Source organism: Dermochelys coriacea, chromosome 23, assembly GCF_009764565.3.
Source record: "Dermochelys coriacea isolate rDerCor1 chromosome 23, rDerCor1.pri.v4, whole genome shotgun sequence".
NCBI lineage: Eukaryota > Metazoa > Chordata > Testudines > Dermochelyidae > Dermochelys > Dermochelys coriacea.
Genome location: NC_050090.1, coordinates 1529682 through 1547675, shown reverse-complemented (window position 1 = coordinate 1547675; position 17994 = coordinate 1529682). Strand labels below are relative to the sequence as shown.

The 17994-nt window shown below is 54.3% G+C and overlaps 1 protein-coding gene across 1 annotated transcript; it reads right to left on the bottom strand.

The window, feature by feature from the left end:
- Window positions 1-480: 480 nt before the first annotated feature.
- Window positions 481-9349, bottom strand: LOC119847389. Its single transcript, XM_043501479.1, has 7 exons — window positions 8794-9349; window positions 8290-8449; window positions 7211-7384; window positions 6274-6416; window positions 4338-4525; window positions 3118-3259; window positions 481-2136 (listed from the first exon to the last, which is right to left on the bottom strand). The coding sequence occupies exons 2-7, from the start codon at window positions 8308-8310 to the stop codon at window positions 1488-1490; spliced, it is 1317 nt and encodes a 438-aa protein (XP_043357414.1). The 5' UTR covers window positions 8311-8449; window positions 8794-9349; the 3' UTR covers window positions 481-1487.
- Window positions 9350-17994: the final 8645 nt, after the last annotated feature.

Sequence of the window (17994 nt, the reverse complement as noted above, 5' to 3'; positions counted from 1 at the left end):
GTGGGTGCTCCGGCTAAGTGCGGACTCTGGGGTGGGGCTGCAGATGAGGGGCTCAGGGCTGGGGCAGAGGGTTGGAGTGTGGGGGGGAGGCCTCCAGCTGGGGGCAGGCTGTGGGGTGGGGCTGCAGATGAGGGGCTCAGGGTTGGGGTGTGGGGGGTGATGGCTCCTGCTGGGTGGGGCCGGGATGAGGGGCTCAGGGCTGGGGTAGAGGATTGGTGTGTGGGGGGGGTGAGGCCTCCGGCTGGGTGCGGGCTCTGGGGTGGGGCTGCGGATGAGGGGCTCAGGGCTGGGGCACAGGGTTGGGATGCGGGGGGTGACGGCTCCTGCTGGGTGGGGCCAGGGATGAGGGGCTCAAGGCTGGGGTGCGGGGATGACGGATTTGGGGTGCAGGCTGCCCCGGGGAGAGAGGAACCCTCCAGCTCACCCCACAGCAGCACCTGGGCTGGGCTGGTGCCGCAGGATGGCGGCTCTCCCCTGGCCAGGGCAGGGTGGGGCTGGGCTGGGGAGGGGCCCCTCTCCCCGCCGTGGCAGGGCTAGGGGGAGGCATCTCTCAGCACTGCAGCCCCGAGCGCCTGTGCAGAGCTAACAGGCTGCCGTGCGGCTGCAGCTTAGAGGGGACGTAGGCCCAGGGAGTGTAACCCCCCTGGGGACGCAGTGGCTGGTCCCTCTCCCAGCACGGGGGAGACGCCCGCTTGGCTCTCGGCTGTGTCAATGGGATGCAGACGTGTGCACAGAGCGTCCTATTGACGAGTGTGTAGAGACCCCTCTCATTCGAAACAAGAAACATTCCTGGGGTCAATGGGGCCAGCCCCCAGCTGGTGTCAATGGGCCATGGCTGCATTGGGGTCAATGGGGCCAGTTTCTGCTATGTGCTGGGCAGGTAGCAGGGTTTCAGGTTCCTCCGTCCCCACTCCCAGGGAGTTGGACTTCACCCTACCTGAGCCAGGCCTCTGGCTTCCTACCCGGCGGGTACGTAATTATTATTTCCCCACCAGCAGTGCCTGGGGCGCCCTGGCGGAGATCAGGATCCCCACTTTGCTTGATGTTCTACACACCCGTAGAGCTCACGACCTAGCCACACAAAGGGTGCTTGTGGGTATGGGGGAAACTGAGGCACAACGAGAGGCAGTAACCTGCCCAAGACTGGAACAGAGTCCAGCTCTCCTGAGTTCCAGCCCACTGCCGGCTCCACCCTGGCCCACTAACCGACTGAGTCTGTATTGTGGGGGAGTCACAGCTAGTGGGACCTCAGCGGTGCCCTGGCCCAGAGGTGGTTCTGGCCTTTGGGACTGGGGGGGCAAAGTCCTGCCCCTTGCTGCAGTGAGTTGTTTGCAAACCCTGGGATGGATTCTCAGGGGGCAGGTCCCCCCTTGGGGTATGGCGCAACATCCCAGAAGTCTTTGCTCCTCTCCTCAGCTCTTGCCCGTTCTAGCTTTCGTCTGCCCCCGGCCTCCTTCCTCCCTCAAGGGACAAGACGAAAAAGACATTCAGACCACAGTGAAACTGGATTGTATTTCAACTGCTTCTCTTGCCGAAGGGGAGTCGGCTTCAGCCAGACCACAGACATGGCGACTGTATCTAGTGCGCCTTGCACATACACACACACAGACAGACACAAACACACGGACGCAGGGCTCAGCCACCTCCCCCGCTGGGATACACACACACACACACAGAGCAGGGCTCAGGCTTTCCAGCAGGGGGCAGCACACGCACACACAGACACACACACACATATGCGGGGCTCGGCCCCCAGGGCAGGGACACACACACACACACACACACATACACACAGAACAGGGCTCACACACCCACGCATGATCCTCCACAGCCATGCTCCTGGTTTTCTCATGTGCACAATGCTCCTGCCTCTCCCTGGGAGTGTTTTGCACCAGTGTAACGCGCTGTGTAAGGTGCAGGCCGACGGGGAACCAGGCCTGGCAACCGCGGCATGGCTGCTGGTGTTTACCAGGAGATGAGCTGCAGCTGATACCCACGTGGCACCTTGCCGAAGCCGTGGTACTCCGGCATGATGCGGGCGGGCGGGCGAGCTGAGGGCAAAGCTCTGCAGGATGGAGGTGAAGAAGAGGAAGAGCTCCATGCGGGCCAGGCCCTCGCCAGGACATGCCCGCTTCCCTGCAAAGAGCCATGGGCGTTATTTGCTTGGGCGCTTTGTGTATCCCCCTGTAAAGAAGATTGAGGATGGACATCCCCAGGGCCCGATTCTCAGTCATGCTCAGGCCCCTCTGGGTAGGAATGGCTCCCTCAGAATCCCCCCCAAGCGGGGGCCTCCTTGCCCGGTGTGGTGCTGGTGTAAGGGCCCTACACCTACCCTGCATAGCCACCAGCATAAGGGGCAGATTGGGGCATAGCTGGAGGGCACTGCGCTGGGGCTGTTCACTGCCCCCCAGGGCCCATAGGGGGCAGATCGGGAGTGTGGCCAGGGTGCACTGCACTGTGGCTATTCCCTGCCCTGTAGGGCCCATAGGGGGTGGATCATGAATTAGAGCAACCCTGAGGCTGCTGTAAGTGACACCCCAGACTGGGCAGCTGGGTTTAATGCCCCATTCTGACCACACCTGGGTTTGGCTTCCCACACACAAGCCAAGGACTCCAGGGAGTCCCCTGGGGACTTCAATTTGCCCAGCTACTGAACAGGGGAGGTGCTCTGATGGTAGTGCAAGGAGTCCCGCTATGAAACCATTGGGTGCTTCCGAGGACTGTGGGAGCTGGGAGCCTTGCTCAGCCCTCGGGACAGCAGGTTTTGCAGTATGAAGAACCTGAGGGAACATCTCCACGGCTTGGCGTCTAGAGGGGGCTGGGGAGACAAGGAGACCCCGTCCTTCAAAAATCCCACATTGTCCCCCGCTTCTCACACATGCACCCAAGCCCTCGCTCATCTGCTGATGTTCACCCAGCCCAGGGGGGTTGACGTTAGCTCTACGTGTTCTGGGTGCCTAAGCCTGTACCCAGGGGCAGAATCTATGCTGGTGGACTTGCAAACAGCCTCGTTTCGGGCGCACGTGGCATGGAGATGGATCTCCGCTTCTGCCCCCAGGCAGGTGCCCCGCGAATGCAGCTGCTAAAGGAGACACTCTCCAGGAGCCCAGAGCCGACCTGCAGAGAAGGCCATGAATGCCGTGTTCTTCTGAAATCCACCCGCCTCGTCCAGGAAATGCCCGGGATCGAAGGTCTCCGGGTCGTCGAACTGCGTGGGGCCATGCAGGACAGAATGCAAGACGGGAAACATGGCCGTGCTCTGGAGGGGAGAGTTCGGACCTGGCTTAGTGGAAACGGCTCCAGATCCAAGAGCCCAGATGCTTATGGACCTTCCCTAGAGATGGACCAGCATCTGCCTCCCCAGAGGTATTGGGTCCTGCTTGGGGCCGGGCTTGATGCCTTCTCATGGGCCCTTCCTACAGCCCCCCTTGTGCCGGGCGCTGCACTGACCCAGAGCGAGAGACGGTCCCTGCCCCAGTGAGCTACAATCTCCATAACCAAAGGAAGGTTCTTTAGCCCCATGTTCCAGAGCTTGGCTGTGCTATAAATAACACCTCTCTCATTAAACCATGCCCGTTTCACGGTAACAGCCCCCTACACAGGTTGTTAGCAGGGTTTGAACCTGTGACTTTCAGCCTCATTCTCAAACTAGCAACAGCTATTCTTGAGGGGACCAGCCACTAGAAGGCAGCAAACCAGCTTTGTCAGAAAGTTACACTAGGGCCTTGTGTCGTCATTTCTACCCGTGCAACGTTGGTGCCCCATGCTGATCATTCCCATCCAACAGCCCCCTTGCACAGGCGTAGCCACCAGCACCAGGGGCAGGGAGCTGGGGAGTGGGGCCCCATGAGGACAGAACGGCAGCCCCACCCTTTCACCCTTTGTTCGGTGAATAACGCAGCTACAGCGAGGCAGAAATGTTTCAGGAATTCATGGCCATTGTGCCAGATTGGTCACTTTGGGGGGACGGGGGGAAATCTGAAAAAATCTGTTTCATTTGGATATTTCTGAAAGGAAATGTGTGGTTGTTTTTCAGTTTGAATCCACTTTTCATTTAAAAATTTCCTTTTACTACAAAAAAAATATGTAAACCTCTAAAAACGGGCAAGATTGAGACAAAACCTTTCATTCAACCGGAAACAATTTTTTTTTCTTTTTTTACGTTTCAATTCTCTGTAAAAATTCAATAATTGTTCATTTTCAGTCCAGCCTGAAACAATTTTTTACCCTGGCTTTTTTGAAAAGACCCAAGAACTGAAACATCTCCGATCCGCCCCATTCTATCTAGAAGATGCCCAGCTCGGGTGTGGGACAAAGGTTTACGTGACGGGGTTCACCTGAGGGATGGTGTATCCCCTGAACTGGGTGTTCTGTGTCACTGAGTGGGGAATGCCCAGAGGAACGATATCGACGAACCGCTGAATCTCGTGGATCACAGTGTCTGTGTAGGGCATCTTGGACCTGTCCTCCATGCAGGAGGTGCGGTCCTGGCCGATCACTCGCTTGATCTCCTCCTGAATTCTCTCTGTACAAACAAAACAGTTAAGAGCTGAGCCGGGCCGAAGGTCACTTTTCCTGCCATTCCCTTATCCTGATGTGCTGGTATTTCTCAAGTGCCAGCCCATCAATGGTATTCAAGGCTTGTCTTATGGTGACGGCAATGGGTGAATGCTCAGATGAGCTAGGTTCAATTCCCAGCTAGCCTGGCATAACACACAGTCACAGAGGCAGGGTACAGAGTAGCAGCCATGTTAGTCTGTATTCGCAAAAAGAAAAGGAGTACTTGTGGCACCTTAGAGACTAACAAATTTATTAGAGCATAAGCTTTCGTGAGCTACAGCTCGCTTCAGGGTAAGGAAGTCCTTAAAGGATGGGAGGCCTGGCTCTGTGCTTAAGAGAGCCAAATTGGAGTCAGGAGTGGTAGGTTCAATTCCTGGGTGAGCTGTGACAAATCTCCAGGCCTGGGCTTCCTTCCTTTAGCTATTTAGACTGGAAGCTCTTTGGGGGACCGTGTCTGGGCAGCACTGGGTTCCTCCTCTCTCTTGGGGTGCCCTGGAGAATAGGGGGCTTGCTATTGACACCTGTTGGTGAACAGGGAGCAGAGTGGCCCAGAGCTGCTTGAGAACACCGGGTGGACAGAGGCTCCATAGAGTGGGAGCTCTCTGCTGCCATCTGCTGGTGAACATGGGGACAAATGGGCCATGCCTCATTTGCATTTCACTCATGTGACAGTTTGGGGCAAGTTGGTCAAAAATCAGTTAAGTTTTAAGTCGGGAGATAATCAGACATGTTTATCCCAGCTGGGAAACGAAAGAACAAGAGAACTGCAGCGAATGTGGCTAGGGTGAGGGGTCACCATAACCAAATAACAGTCTGCTGTGGTTGGGTAAATAGACTCTGGACAAAACAGGAAGGGGAGAAAGAGGAGGGTTGAGAAGCGTGTCTTGTGTGTGGCTTTGTGGCGCGTCTGATATGCTCCTGTTTTCAATGTGAATGCTCACTGCGCCGCTGAGGTACCTTCAGGATAGGCACCAATGTGAGTGAAACACTGAGCCAGTTTGGGCTGCAGCTGTGCAGAGCAGCTGCTTAGCTGATACCAATGCTGTATTCACTGTGCCCCCAAAGTAGCCCTTTCTGTCGGGGCCAGAGAAGGACCTGCCTGTGGTTTGGACTCCTTGAATTTTGCACCCTGACAGCCTTGGATAACAAACTGTGAGTGGGGCACAGCAGAGAAGGGATATGGCTAGTTCTAGAGCATATTCTTGCCTCATTCTCATCTCACAACTGTGGGGGGAAGATAGGGGGCATCTTACCTAATAGGTGCTGATGATTTATTAATTGCTGGCTTTCCTAAGTTTTATTCTGTCCACCCTCCCCCACTCTCCTCCCACCAGCTGAAGCTCAACAAAATCAGACTGGAAATTAGGTGCAACTTTTTAAGCCAGGGCCACGTCCCAAAGCCTGGGGAGCTCTCCTTCACTGGCCATTTTCAAACCAAGATTGTTTTTTTCTCTAAAAGCTCGGCTCCAGTTGAAAGAGGGATTCTCTCTGGGACGTCCCAGGGCCATAGGGCTCCCTTCTGGCCTTGGAACCCAGGAATAAAGTTTTCTTCGTTTTAACCCCCCAGACACAATGCTTGGATGGGGAAAGTTCTGCTTATGCACGGTTCCCAGGAGAGGCTATTTAGTTTCCCCCAGGTTGCTGGGTGGGGGCTTGATCTAGGGTTGTTTGTGACATGGTCAGCCGGAGCCCCTAGACAGACCTATTAATGAACTGTGACGTGAGGGTACTTCAGCAGAATCAACAGCCCTTATCTCAGCATGGTGCTGGTCGTTTCCATGCCCACAAAAAATAAATCCAGTGCCGAGAGGATCAAAATTTTCGTGGTGGAATTTGGTGTCCGGATCATTTTCCTCCTAGAGACAAGGGTTGCAGAGGAGAGGTTGTGAGTCCCTTGCAGGGCAGAACTGCGGCTTTATCGAGTGCTCTGATTTCAAGCTCTGGGACAATGGACTATCAAGGTGGATATTCTGATAATGTGGGATAAATTCAGAGATGGATCGTGTTCTGATGTTGGTTTCAACCAGATTCTTTTTGGGTTAGCTTCACCCGAGTGGGTCTAGATCTTGCTGGGCAGCAGTTTTCCTGTCTTGTGAAAATGTTTGAGATTTTGGACATTTTTTTTTCTGTCCCGAATGTCAAAATTTGGAACATTTTCATGAATTGAAAATTGACTAAACCGGGTCGTTTTGTTTGAGCGTTTGTTTTTTTTTAAATCGAATAAATACTTTGTATGCAGCTCACATTTTAAAACAAAAAGTCACGTTCAGCTGGAAAACTGAAAATTTTCATTTGGAAACAGGGTCTATGGACAATTTTGAACCTTCAAAATTTTTTCTAATCAAGAAATTCCTTAAAACCGACCCTTTCTTGTGGAACGGTTCGGTTTTGCCAAATTGGCATTTCTCAACGATAAAATGTTTTTCTCGTGGAATTCCCAACCAGCTCTAGATAGGTAAAGGTGGAGGCTAAACCAGAATCACTGTGTCTAACTGGGGGCTTTGCCCCAGTTCAGCTAATCTTGTTTAACCAAACCAGGCCTGGTTTACACAGGAGGTCAGACTAGATGATTACACTAGGACCCTCTGGCCTTGCAATCAATGAACCTAGGAATGCCAGCCCTGCTGTCACCGCTGCTAACAGCCCTGACCTGCTGCATCCGGATGAGGAAGGCGGTGTAGTCCCATGGGGCGGATGGGTCCAGGGTCTCTCTGTGCTTCCGGACGACCCTGGCCACGTAGCGCTTCTGCTCTTCAAAGTTCTCGAAGAGTCGGTTGTGAGGGCCGGGCAGATGGTCCATGACAGCGGGGAAGAGATTGTAAAGCTGCCGGGCGTAACAAAGGGGTCACAGTGGGTGCCAAGTGTTTTCCTCGCACATGGGGCGAGATCCCCAACCCCCGGAGCAGAGGGCTCAGTATGAGGCCTGGAGAGTATTAAGTGGGGCCTGGGGGAAGTGGTTAAGCAACACCCAGGCCATGTGGGGGGCACCAAGCAGCGTCTAGCTGGGGGCCCCTAAACTCCAAAGCAAGCGGAGAGAGTTGGGATGGCTCAAGCCAGGGCCTGCGTATCTGGGTGTTTGCCCATGGCTCCAGGGCAGGAGGACGAGGCGGGGGGGGGGCAGGGGCTGGTGCGTGGTCAGGCGAGTGGGGTTCAGTTCCTGACTCCCTGTTTGATGCTGGAGGAGTCGTTAACGACCAGGATAATGCAGCCCAGGGCGTGGCTGGGAAATCTGCAGTGACACCCAGCTGGCAGGAGTCGCTGGCAGGTTGGAGGACAGGATTAGATCTCGGGTTGGGGTCTGTGTGATGCGATGGAGCTCTGATCTCGGCTGGGGTCTGGGCAGCGCTCGGCCCGACGGAGCCCTGATCTTGGCTGGGGTCTGGGCAGCGCCCGGCCCAACAAGGTCCTGATCTCGGTCAGGGTCTGGGCAGCGCTCGGCGCAATGGGGCCCTGATCTCGGCCAGGTCTGGGGAGCCACAACAATGTATGCGCTGATTAAATGTGTCCTTTTCCCCCTCTATCAGTTGGTCCACAGAGTGGGTATGAGCTACTACCGCTACCAGCTGAGGGAGCTGCTCCTTGAGTTCAACCAGCAGAGTGGCCTGTGCTTTGGGGCTGGAGCGCTCCAATCCAGTCCCTGCTGACGACCCACCTCGTGGGAGGTTACAGGTGGGATACAAAGGACCAACTCGGCTGGGCCTCACTAACCCACCCCACAGGGGCTCTTACCTGCACCCAGACGGTGTCCATGCGCCGGAGGTTCACCTGGATCAGGCTGAGCAGCGTCGGAACTCCTCATCCTCGTAGCTGAACAGAGCCCCGAAGACCACGGAGCAGATGACGTTGGAGACGGAGCGCCGCACCACGAAGGTGGGGTCCAAGGGCGTCCCTGGCAGCAAGGGCCGAGAGCTGCTTAGTCGTGGGGCTCAGTCCCACTGGAAGCCCCCCCACCCAGCACAGAGAGCCTGGGCAGGCGGATGGCTCTGCACCTCCTCCACACCAGCCTCAAATGCCAGGGGCATCGTTGGAGCGGGTCTGCACTCCAGAGATCCCACCCTGCCCAGTGGCATGACGTGGCAGTAGGGGCGGTAACTTAGAGCAGCCCCAGGGCTGCTGCAGCGGGGAGGCGCACATGGCTTGCATCAGCACCAGGCCCTGAGTCTACTCTGCTTGGGCGGTGCCTCCCCCCTCCTGAAGCCTTGGTTCCCATGCTCCTTCCAGCTGAAATCCAACCTCATCGCCAGCCTCTCTATCTGTTCTCATCGCCTGCCACTCCCCAAGCTCCTGGCCTCTCTGCTTTCGGAGAGACCGGGGCGCAGGGCTGGGGGTTGGCTGCCTGGATCCCCCATGGCTGATGCTGATATTTTGTCCCCTCCAAAAATGAAATATTGGTGCCATGGAGCCTCCTGCTTCCGTTCCAGGTGCCTCATGCTTCTCATCTCTCGGCCTGGCTCTCTGACTGCACTACATCTCCCACAATGCACCGCAGCTTTGACACATGCCCCCCACCAAGAGGGGAGAAAGTGATGTATTGTGGGAGACATAGTCTGGCCAGATGCCCAGGCTGTAGAGGAGAATGGGAACATGAGGTACCCGAACTACAATTCCCATGAGGCCCTGCAGCATCATTTTGAATGGATATTTTAGGGTCAAAAATTTCCCTGGGCAACTCCCCAGCTGGAGTAATAACACAGGGAAAAGGAGGTGGGAATTCTCGGGAGTCTGGAGTCATGGGACGAGGAATGCGGGGGACGGTGGGAGACAATTCACGTTGGACCAACCCCAGTTCTTTGAAAATACCAAAGCCAGGATACCTTCCGTCTTCCTGAACTCCTCCAGCAGGAACTGGGTTTCCTCCTGGATCCGCTCCTCGATGCTCCTCTTCCCCATCCCAAAATTCCTCAGGGTGGTGAGGGCAAATCGGCGCAGCTGGTGCCACGTCTCCCCGTTGCTGAAGAAAAGCCCTGGGCACAGAAAGGCACTCTGTGGGCACGCGCCTCCCAGTGAACGGGGCTCGAGTCTCAGCCCCGCGCCAGAAATGAGCTCCCCCGCCAATCACTGCAGAGAAAAGTTCTTCTGCAAGAGATGGTGGGTAAAACGCCATGCTGCCATTTCTTGCGGCTTTGGGAATTTGTCCTTAAAGCTCCAGCTCTTGGAGTCCTGTGACTAACTGAGAACCTCAGCTTGTATTTAAAGAAGTTCCTGCCCTTAATGGGTGTGGGGGAAAAGCTTGAAAAGGTGACCCTTAGAGACTCTGAAAACATGAGGTGAAAAAAAAGGACCTGAAATTTGTTATTTTTTAAATAGCTGGTGATTTGTCTTTTAAAAAAAAACCTCAGGGTTTTTTTGGCAGCTGGCTCATGAATGTTTGAATGTTTGGGGCTGGCCCACACTCAGTCGGGGAGAATCACAGGTTTTCTGTCTGTCTCCGCACACCCCCTTCCGTCTGTCTCTCCATCCCTGACACCCGCGAGGACAGTGTCTGAGCGCCCCCCCCCCGGGGAAATCGATAGCAGGAGCAAAGCCCCCAGTGGACTCCAGGCCCTGTGTCGAGGCTCCTTTGTGGGGTGAAACCTCTGCTGGGGCACGGGGGTATAATTTGGATTTTTCAAAGGTGTGAATTTCACCTTGGGGTGCTTTGGTTCAGAGCTGGGTGCATTGGGATTTTCCGTCAGCATCCAAGGATGCTGAATTCCGATCTGAGCTGCCATGATGCCGCGAACCAGACTGTTCCTCACCATTGCCCTTGCTGGTCCACAAGAGCTAACCTCTCTTGGCCACCAAACTCCTCCGCTTGGTCCACCAGGACCTTCACTGCCTTGTAGCCCCACAGCACGACGACCCACTGAGGCCCCAAGTAGACGGTGAACCCGGGCCCGTACTTGTCTCTGAGCTGCAGCGGGGAAGAGGCTGTTACTCTCGGATATGCAGCTCTCCTACACGTGCGTATGCTGGCCAGACTTGTAGCTAATTAACCCCGGGTGGCAGCGGGTGGGTGAGCATTATCCCCAACCCTGTTCTAGAGACAGGGAAACAGAGGCACCAAAGCAAACTGGTTCATCCATGGCCATGAACTGGGCTGGTCGAAAAGCTTCCATTGAAATGTTATTTTCCCTAGTTGTTTTCGACCAAACACAAATGTGCAGATTTGTGAAGCCTGGACGGGTGGGGCTGGGTTTGGTTTTCAATTGCCAACGCCCCAGAACTTTTCACTTTTTGACAAAAAGTTGAAATTTTCCACAAGCTGGAAAAACCCAACCCAACCGAGAAACATGTTTCGGATCCGCTCTGGGTTAGAACTTGTGCTCTCCAGCCCAGCGCCTGTCCTGCCGACCCACCCCGGCCTGGGGTAACTTCCCACTATCGTACTGCGCTGTGGGATTAATTCAGCCTGGCCATGCCGAGCCTCAACGGGACTAAGCTGCTCGTGAAAATATCCCCACCAGCTCAACATAACACCCAGTGAGGGAAGCAGCCCGTTCACGGCTGCGTATTAAATATGGCCGAGCAGACGAGCTATTAGCCGTTAGGGCTGCTCTGTAGCCAAAATCGTTCGGGCTTCTGTCCCATCGCAGCCCCAGAAAGGACACACCTGGGGCCAGATCCTAAGCTGGTGTAAATCAGCACAGCTCTATTTACACCAGCTACAGACCTGCACCTGTCCAGGAGCCTAATCAAACATTTGGCCCTGTAGGACTCACCTCCTGCCTCTCTGCCCACTCGGGTGCGGGGAGGCGGCAGGACAGGGTGGCTTGGCCCTTTGCCTGTTAGGCCACATTCAGGAGAAGCTCCTGCCCCCAGGTGCGGTTCGTTCTAGGAAGAGCTGGGGGCAGCCTCCCCCTCTGGGGCTCCGCCAGCCCCTGACGCGCCAGGCGGAGATCCTAAGAGTGAGTCTCTGTAGTCGGGGTTGTGTCTTCCTCTGCGTCCACGTCCAAACTCATGAGAACCAGCCCAGAGCCGTGCAAGTCTCTGGCCCACCGGCTCCTTCTCCTTGGGGTGAAGGGGGAGAAATCAGTTCAAGACCTGAACTCACCCCCAGCAGAGATCATAACAACGACGGTCCCCACAACTGCAGCAAATTGCCCACGAGGGGTAGCGGGCGTGGGCCAGGGGGGAGGTTCCTCTGCCTGGCCTCGTGTCCCCTCCACAGCAGAAAAAGCAAGAAGGCCGTGAGCAGGATCAGCGGGACGGTGAATCATAGAATCATAGAATCATAGAATATCAGGGTTGGAAGGGACCCCAGAAGGTCATCTAGTCCAACCCCCTGCTCAAAGCAGGACCAAGTCCCAGTTAAATCATCCCAGCTAGGGCTTTGTCAAGCCTGACCTTAAAAACCTCTAAGGAAGGAGATTCTACCACCTCCCTAGGTAACGCATTCCAGTGTTTCACCACCCTCTTAGTGAAAAAGTTTTTCCTAATATCCAATCTAAACCTCCCCCATTGCAACTTGAGACCATTACTCCTCGTTCTGTCATCTGCTACCATTGAGAACAGTCTAGAGCCATCCTCTTTGAAACCCCCTTTCAGGTAGTTGAAAGCAGCTATCAAATCCCCCCTCATTCTTCTCTTCTGCAGACTAAACAATCCCAGCTCCCTCAGCCTCTCCTCATAAGTCATGTGCTCTAGACCCCTAATCATTTTCGTTGCCCTTCGTTGTACTCTTTCCAATTTATCCACATCCTTCCTGTAGTGTGGGGCCCAAAACTGGACACAGTACTCCAGATGAGGCCTCACCAGTGTCGAATAGAGGGGAACGATCACGTCCCTCGATCTGCTCGCTATGCCCCTACTTATACAACCCAAAATGCCATTGGCCTTCTTGGCAACAAGGGCACACTGCTGACTCATATCCAGCTTCTCGTCCACTGTCACCCCTAGGTCCTTTTCCGCAGAACTGCTGCCGAGCCATTCGGTCCCTAGTCTGTAGCGGTGCATTGGATTCTTCCATCCTAAGTGCAGGACCCTGCATTTATCCTTATTGAACCTCATTAGATTTCTTTTGGCCCAATCCTCCAATTTGTCTAGGTCCTTCTGTATCCTATCCCTCCCCTCCAGCGTATCTACCACTCCTCCCAGTTTGGTATCATCCGCAAATTTGCTGAGAGTGCAATCCACACCATCCTCCAGATCATTTATGAAGATATTGAACAAAACGGGCCCCAGGACCGACCCCTGGGGCACTCCACTTGACACCGGCTGCCAACTAGACATGGAGCCATTGATCACTACCCGTTGAGCCCGACAATCTAGCCAGCTTTCTACCCACCTTATAGTGCATTCATCCAGCCCATACTTCCTTAACTTGCTGACAAGAATGCTGTGGGAGACCGTGTCAAAAGCTTTGCTAAAGTCAAGAAACAATACATCCACTGCTTTCCCTTCATCCACAGAACCAGTAATCTCATCATAAAAGGCGATTAGATTAGTCAGGCATGACCTTCCCTTGGTGAATCCATGCTGACTGTTCCTGATCACTTTCCTCTCCTCTAAGTGCTTCAGGATTGATTCTTTGAGGACCTGCTCCATGATTTTTCCAGGGACTGAGGTTAGGCTGACCGGCCTGTAGTTCCCAGGATCCTCCTTCTTCCCTTTTTTAAAGATGGGCACTACATTAGCCTTTTTCCAGTCATCCGGGACTTCCCCCGTTCGCCACGAGTTTTCAAAGATAATGGCCAAGGGCTCTGCAATCACAGCCGCCAATTCCTTCAGCACTCTCGGATGCAATTCGTCCGGCCCCATGGACTTGTGCACGTCCAGCTTTTCTAAATAGTCCCTAACCACCTCTATCTCTACAGAGGGCTGGCCATCTCTTCCCCATTTTGTGTTGCCCAGCACAGCAGTCTGGGAGCTGACCTTGTTAGTGAAAACAGAGGCAAAAAAAGCATTGAGTACATTAGCTTTTTCCACATCCTCTGTCACTAGCTTGCCTCCCTCATTCAGTAAGGGGCCCACACTTTCCTTGGCTTTCTTCTTGTTGCCAACATACCTGAAGAAACCCTTCTTGTTACTCTTGACATCTCTTGCTAGCTGCAGCTCCAGGTGCGATTTGGCCCTCCTGATATCTTTCCTACATGCCCGAGCAATATTTTTATACTCTTCCCTGGTCATATGTCCAAGCTTCCACTTCTTGTAAGCTTCTTTTTTATGTTTAAGATCCGCTAGGATTTCACCATTAAGCCAAGCTGGTCGCCTGCCATATTTACTATTCTTTCGAGTCATCGGGATGGTTTGTCCCTGTAACCTCAACAGGGATTCCTTGAAATACAGCCAGCTCTCCTGGACTCCCTTCCCTTTCATGTTAGTCCCCCAGGGGATCCTGGCCATCTGTTCCCTGAGGGAGTCAAAGTCTGCTTTCCTGAAGTCCAGGGTCCGTATCCTGCTGCTTACCTTTCTTCCCTGCGTCAGGATCCTGAACTCAACCAACTCATGGTCACTGCCTCCCAGATTCCCATCCACTTTTGCTTCCCCCACTAATTCTACCCGGTTTGTGAGCAGCAGGTCAAGAAAAGCGCTCCCCCTAGTTGGCTCCCCTAGCACTTGCACCAGGAAATTGTCCCCTACGCTTTCCAAAAACTTCCTGGATTGTCTATGCACCGCTGTATTGCTCTCCCAGCAGATATCAGGAAAATTAAAGTCACCCATGAGAATCAGGGCATGCGATCTAGTAGCTTCCGTGAGTTGCCGGAAGAAAGCCTCATCCACCTCATCCCCCTGGTCCGGTGGTCTATAGCAGACTCCCACCATGACATCACTCTTGTTGCACACACTTCTAAACTTAATCCAGAGACACTCAGGTTTTTCCACAGTTTCGTACCGGAGCTCTGAGCAGTCATACTGCTCCCTTACATACAGTGCTACTCCCCCACCTTTTCTGCCCTGCCTGTCCTTCCTGAACAGTTTATAACCATCCATGACTGTACTCCAGTCATGTGAGTTATCCCACCAAGTCTCTGTTATTCCAATCACGTCATAATTCCTTGACATCACCAGGACCTCCAGTTCTCCCTGCTTGTTTCCAAGGCTTTGTGCATTTGTATATAAGCACTTGAGATAACCTGTTGATCGCCCCTCATTCCCAGTATGAGGCAGGAGCCCTCCCCTCACAGACCTTCCTGCCTGTGCTTCCTCCCGGTATCCCGCTTTCCCACTTACCTCAGGGCTTTGGTCTCCTTCCCCCGGTGAACCTAGTTTAAAGCCCTCCTCACTAGGTTAGCCAGCCTGCTGGCAAAGATGTTCTTCCCTCTCTTCGTAAGATGGAGCCCGTCTCTGCCCAGCACTCCTCCTTCATGGAACACCATCCCATGGTCAAAGAATCCAAAGCCTTCTCTCCGACACCACCTGCGTAGCCATTCGTTGACCTCCACGATTCGACGGTCCCTACCCAGGCCTTTTCCTTCCACGGGGAGGATGGACGAGAACACCACTTGCGCCTCCAACTCCTTTATCCTTCTTCCCAGAGCCACATAGTCCGCAGTGATCCGCTCAAGGTCATTCTTGGCAGTATCATTGGTGCCCACGTGGAGAAGCAGGAAGGGGTAGCGATCCGAGGGCTTGATGAGTCTCGGCAGTCTCTCCGTCACATCACGAATCTTAGCCCCTGGCAAGCAGCAGACTTCTCGGTTTTCCCGGTCAGGGCGGCAGATAGATGACTCAGTCCCCCGGAGGAGAGAGTCCCCGACCACCACCACCCGCCTTCTCCTCTTGGGAGTGGTGGTCGTGGAACCTCCAACCTCAGGACATCGCATCTCATGCCTCCCAACCAGCGGAGTCTCCTTCTGCTTTCTCCCCCCAGACATATCATCTGGTCCACTCTCCGCATTGGTACCTGTGGAGAGAACATGAAAGCGGTTAGTTACCTGTGTCTGTGTTACTGGAACCCGGACATTCCGCTTACCTCTTCTGGAGGTCACATGTTGCCAAGCTTCTTCACTGGCCTCTTGGCTCCTCTGTGCAACCTGCTCTACATCTTTAGAGCTTTGTGCCCCTAGAAGGCTATCCTGAGTTTGGTCCAGAAAATCCTCAGTCTCTCGTATACAACGCAGGGTCGTTACCTGTTGCTCCAGACCTTCAATCTTCTCTTCCAATATGGAGACCAGCTTGCACTTTGTACAGACAAAGTCGCTTCTGTCCTGTGGAAGAAAGACAAACATGGCACATCCAGTGCAGGTCACAACAGCTGAATTCCCCCCTTCCATATCACCTACCTACTACGGAGCTTCCTCAGAGACGTTGGCAAGATGTAAGCCTCAATGGGCTCACTCCAGGCGAACTCCCAGGCAAACTCCTGCTGTGAGCTGCTCTGCTGTCCCCGCTGCTCCGCTGGTTCGCTGCCGCTCAGCTGGTTCGCGAGGCTCCGGCTATTTTGTCCTTGAAGCCTGGCCAGAGATCCATGGTCAGGGAGGGTGATGCCCTGGGGATGGGGAGGGTGCCCGGGAACAAGGAAGAGGAAGTGAAATGTACCCCCCCGGGTGGAGTTCAACCCTTGTGACCTAGCAAGGAGCAGGAACTGAACAGACCAGAGACGGAGTCGGATTCCCAACCCGGCGGGCCTGGAGCTGCACACAGGCCTCCCAAACTGGGAACTTTCCCACAGCTTCTGTCACTGGCAGGAGAACTGGCTTGTGCACTGAACAAACCTGACTGCACCAAGCATCTGCGTCCCCCCAGAAGAGCTTATTTTTTCAGACATGCCCCCCCAAATTGGGGGAAAATATTTGCTGACGGAAAGTTGAATTTTTCCACTGAAAATGTCAAGAATTTTTTTTCATTTTCATTGTAATTTTCCACCTGCGGGGGTGGGTTCAGACAGCAGTACCAGCAGTGTAAAGAGACCCTCCATGGTCAGTCCTGGATAGAAATCCCGGTTGCCTGGTAATGGAAAGAGTTAAAAAAATAATAGAGCTAATGGGAAACCAGACCAGGTGGCTCCCGGATGTGCCCTGCTGAGAATTGCTCCCTGCAACCAGCCCGTTCTGGCCCCCGCCGGAACCAGCGAACTAGTGACCATCGCTGCGGGACCGGGCTGGCCTGAAAGCGAGAATTTCATCGCGTGAGAGAGGGCGAGGTTCGACATTTGTCTTCACGCTGTGGCGGAATGAAAACCAAGCCTTTGAAAACTGTTCACGAAAAATCACAGGGGAGAGCACCCTCTGGCTATCCCAGGGGTTGGGGGCCCACACATGGGACTTAGGAGAGCCAGGTGTAAATCACAGTTCGGTCTGATTCAGGGTCTTGAACCTGGGTCTCTTACCTGCAGCTCCTGGCTACTGAGCTATCGGCTGTTTTAGGGGCTCACCTTCTGGCTCTGGTTCGGACCAGCCTGGCCCTGAGGAAAGTGTCACAGAAACAGAGACATTTCCGTGGAACGGTTTCATTTTGACGAATCAGCATTTTCTGACTTGGGGGGGGCAGTTCATTGAAAATAGTCTCCCCAGTGCTACTTAATCACTAGCACGAGGATCAGTTCCTGGGCCGGTGCGTCTGTGTCCAGGGCCAGACAACCTTTCCCTGTTAGCTGTGCTGAGAACGGATCACTGGGGGATCACAGGTGTCCCTCTATGAATCTAGAGGATACACACGGCGAGCTGCTGCTTCCGGTTCCAGCCCAGGCCTTACTCCGTGTCCATCGCCCCCCAGGCTGACAGCCCGCAATACATGAGTTATTTGAAAAGGCACCATTTCAGAATGGTTTTTTTAATTGATTTCACAGCAGAGGACGAAACAATAATGCCAAGCTCTTCCCCAGCACTTTCCAGCAGTAGATTTCAAAGCAGTTCAGAATGATTAGCCTCATTTTACAGATGGTAAAACTGAGGCACGGAGTGGGGAAGTCTTTTGCCCAAGGTCACCCAGTAGGCCAGGGACAGAGCCAGATATCCTGAATCCCAGCCCTCTAGCCATTCGGCAACCCTGCGAGCAAACTCTTCTGCCAGCAGCAGCTGCCTGTCTTCCTGGCGCACAGTTCCACCCTCGCTCGGTCACTGGGGCCATCGGCAGCCGACGTGGCAGAGTGGATGTGCCTGGATCATGGCTGAGCGTTGTACGGTCATTGGGTGAGCAAATTCTCTCCCCCGCGGTGTCTCAGGCTGGGGGAATGTTTTATATTAGTTGGCGTTTCGAGCCAAAATGGAAAAGAGCCCTGCTGGGTGCTAAGCAAAATGGGCTGGGTTGAGGCTAGGAGTGGTTGTAACTCCATTAACTTCTGTCTAATTTCCTTCTTTGCTAGGGTTGTTGGCCTAGTGGTTAGGGGGAAGCACATTAATCTCTGGGGCCCGTGCCCAGGGACTCCGGCCAACTGGGAGGCCCCAGAGCCCTGGCGGGGTAGGGAAAGCTCCCATGCCCTGACCCTGCTCCCCAGCAGCAGCGCCCGGTGGGCAGGGCAGGCCCAGCAGTGAGGGAAGCCCCCAGCGCCCCCCGACCCTATCCCAGGCAGAA

Excerpts from the sequence above, each read along its gene's own strand:
- LOC119847389 (XM_043501479.1), bottom strand. The coding sequence starts at position 8,310 with ATGGACACCGTCTGGGTGCAG. Across the intron at positions 7,385-8,289 it reads TGGACACCGTCTGGGTGCAG|CTTTACAATCTCTTCCCCGC; the intron begins GTAAGAGCCCCT and ends TACGCCCGGCAG. Across the intron at positions 2,137-3,117 it reads ATTCATGGCCTTCTCTGCAG|GGAAGCGGGCATGTCCTGGC; the intron begins GTCGGCTCTGGG and ends GGCTCTTTGCAG.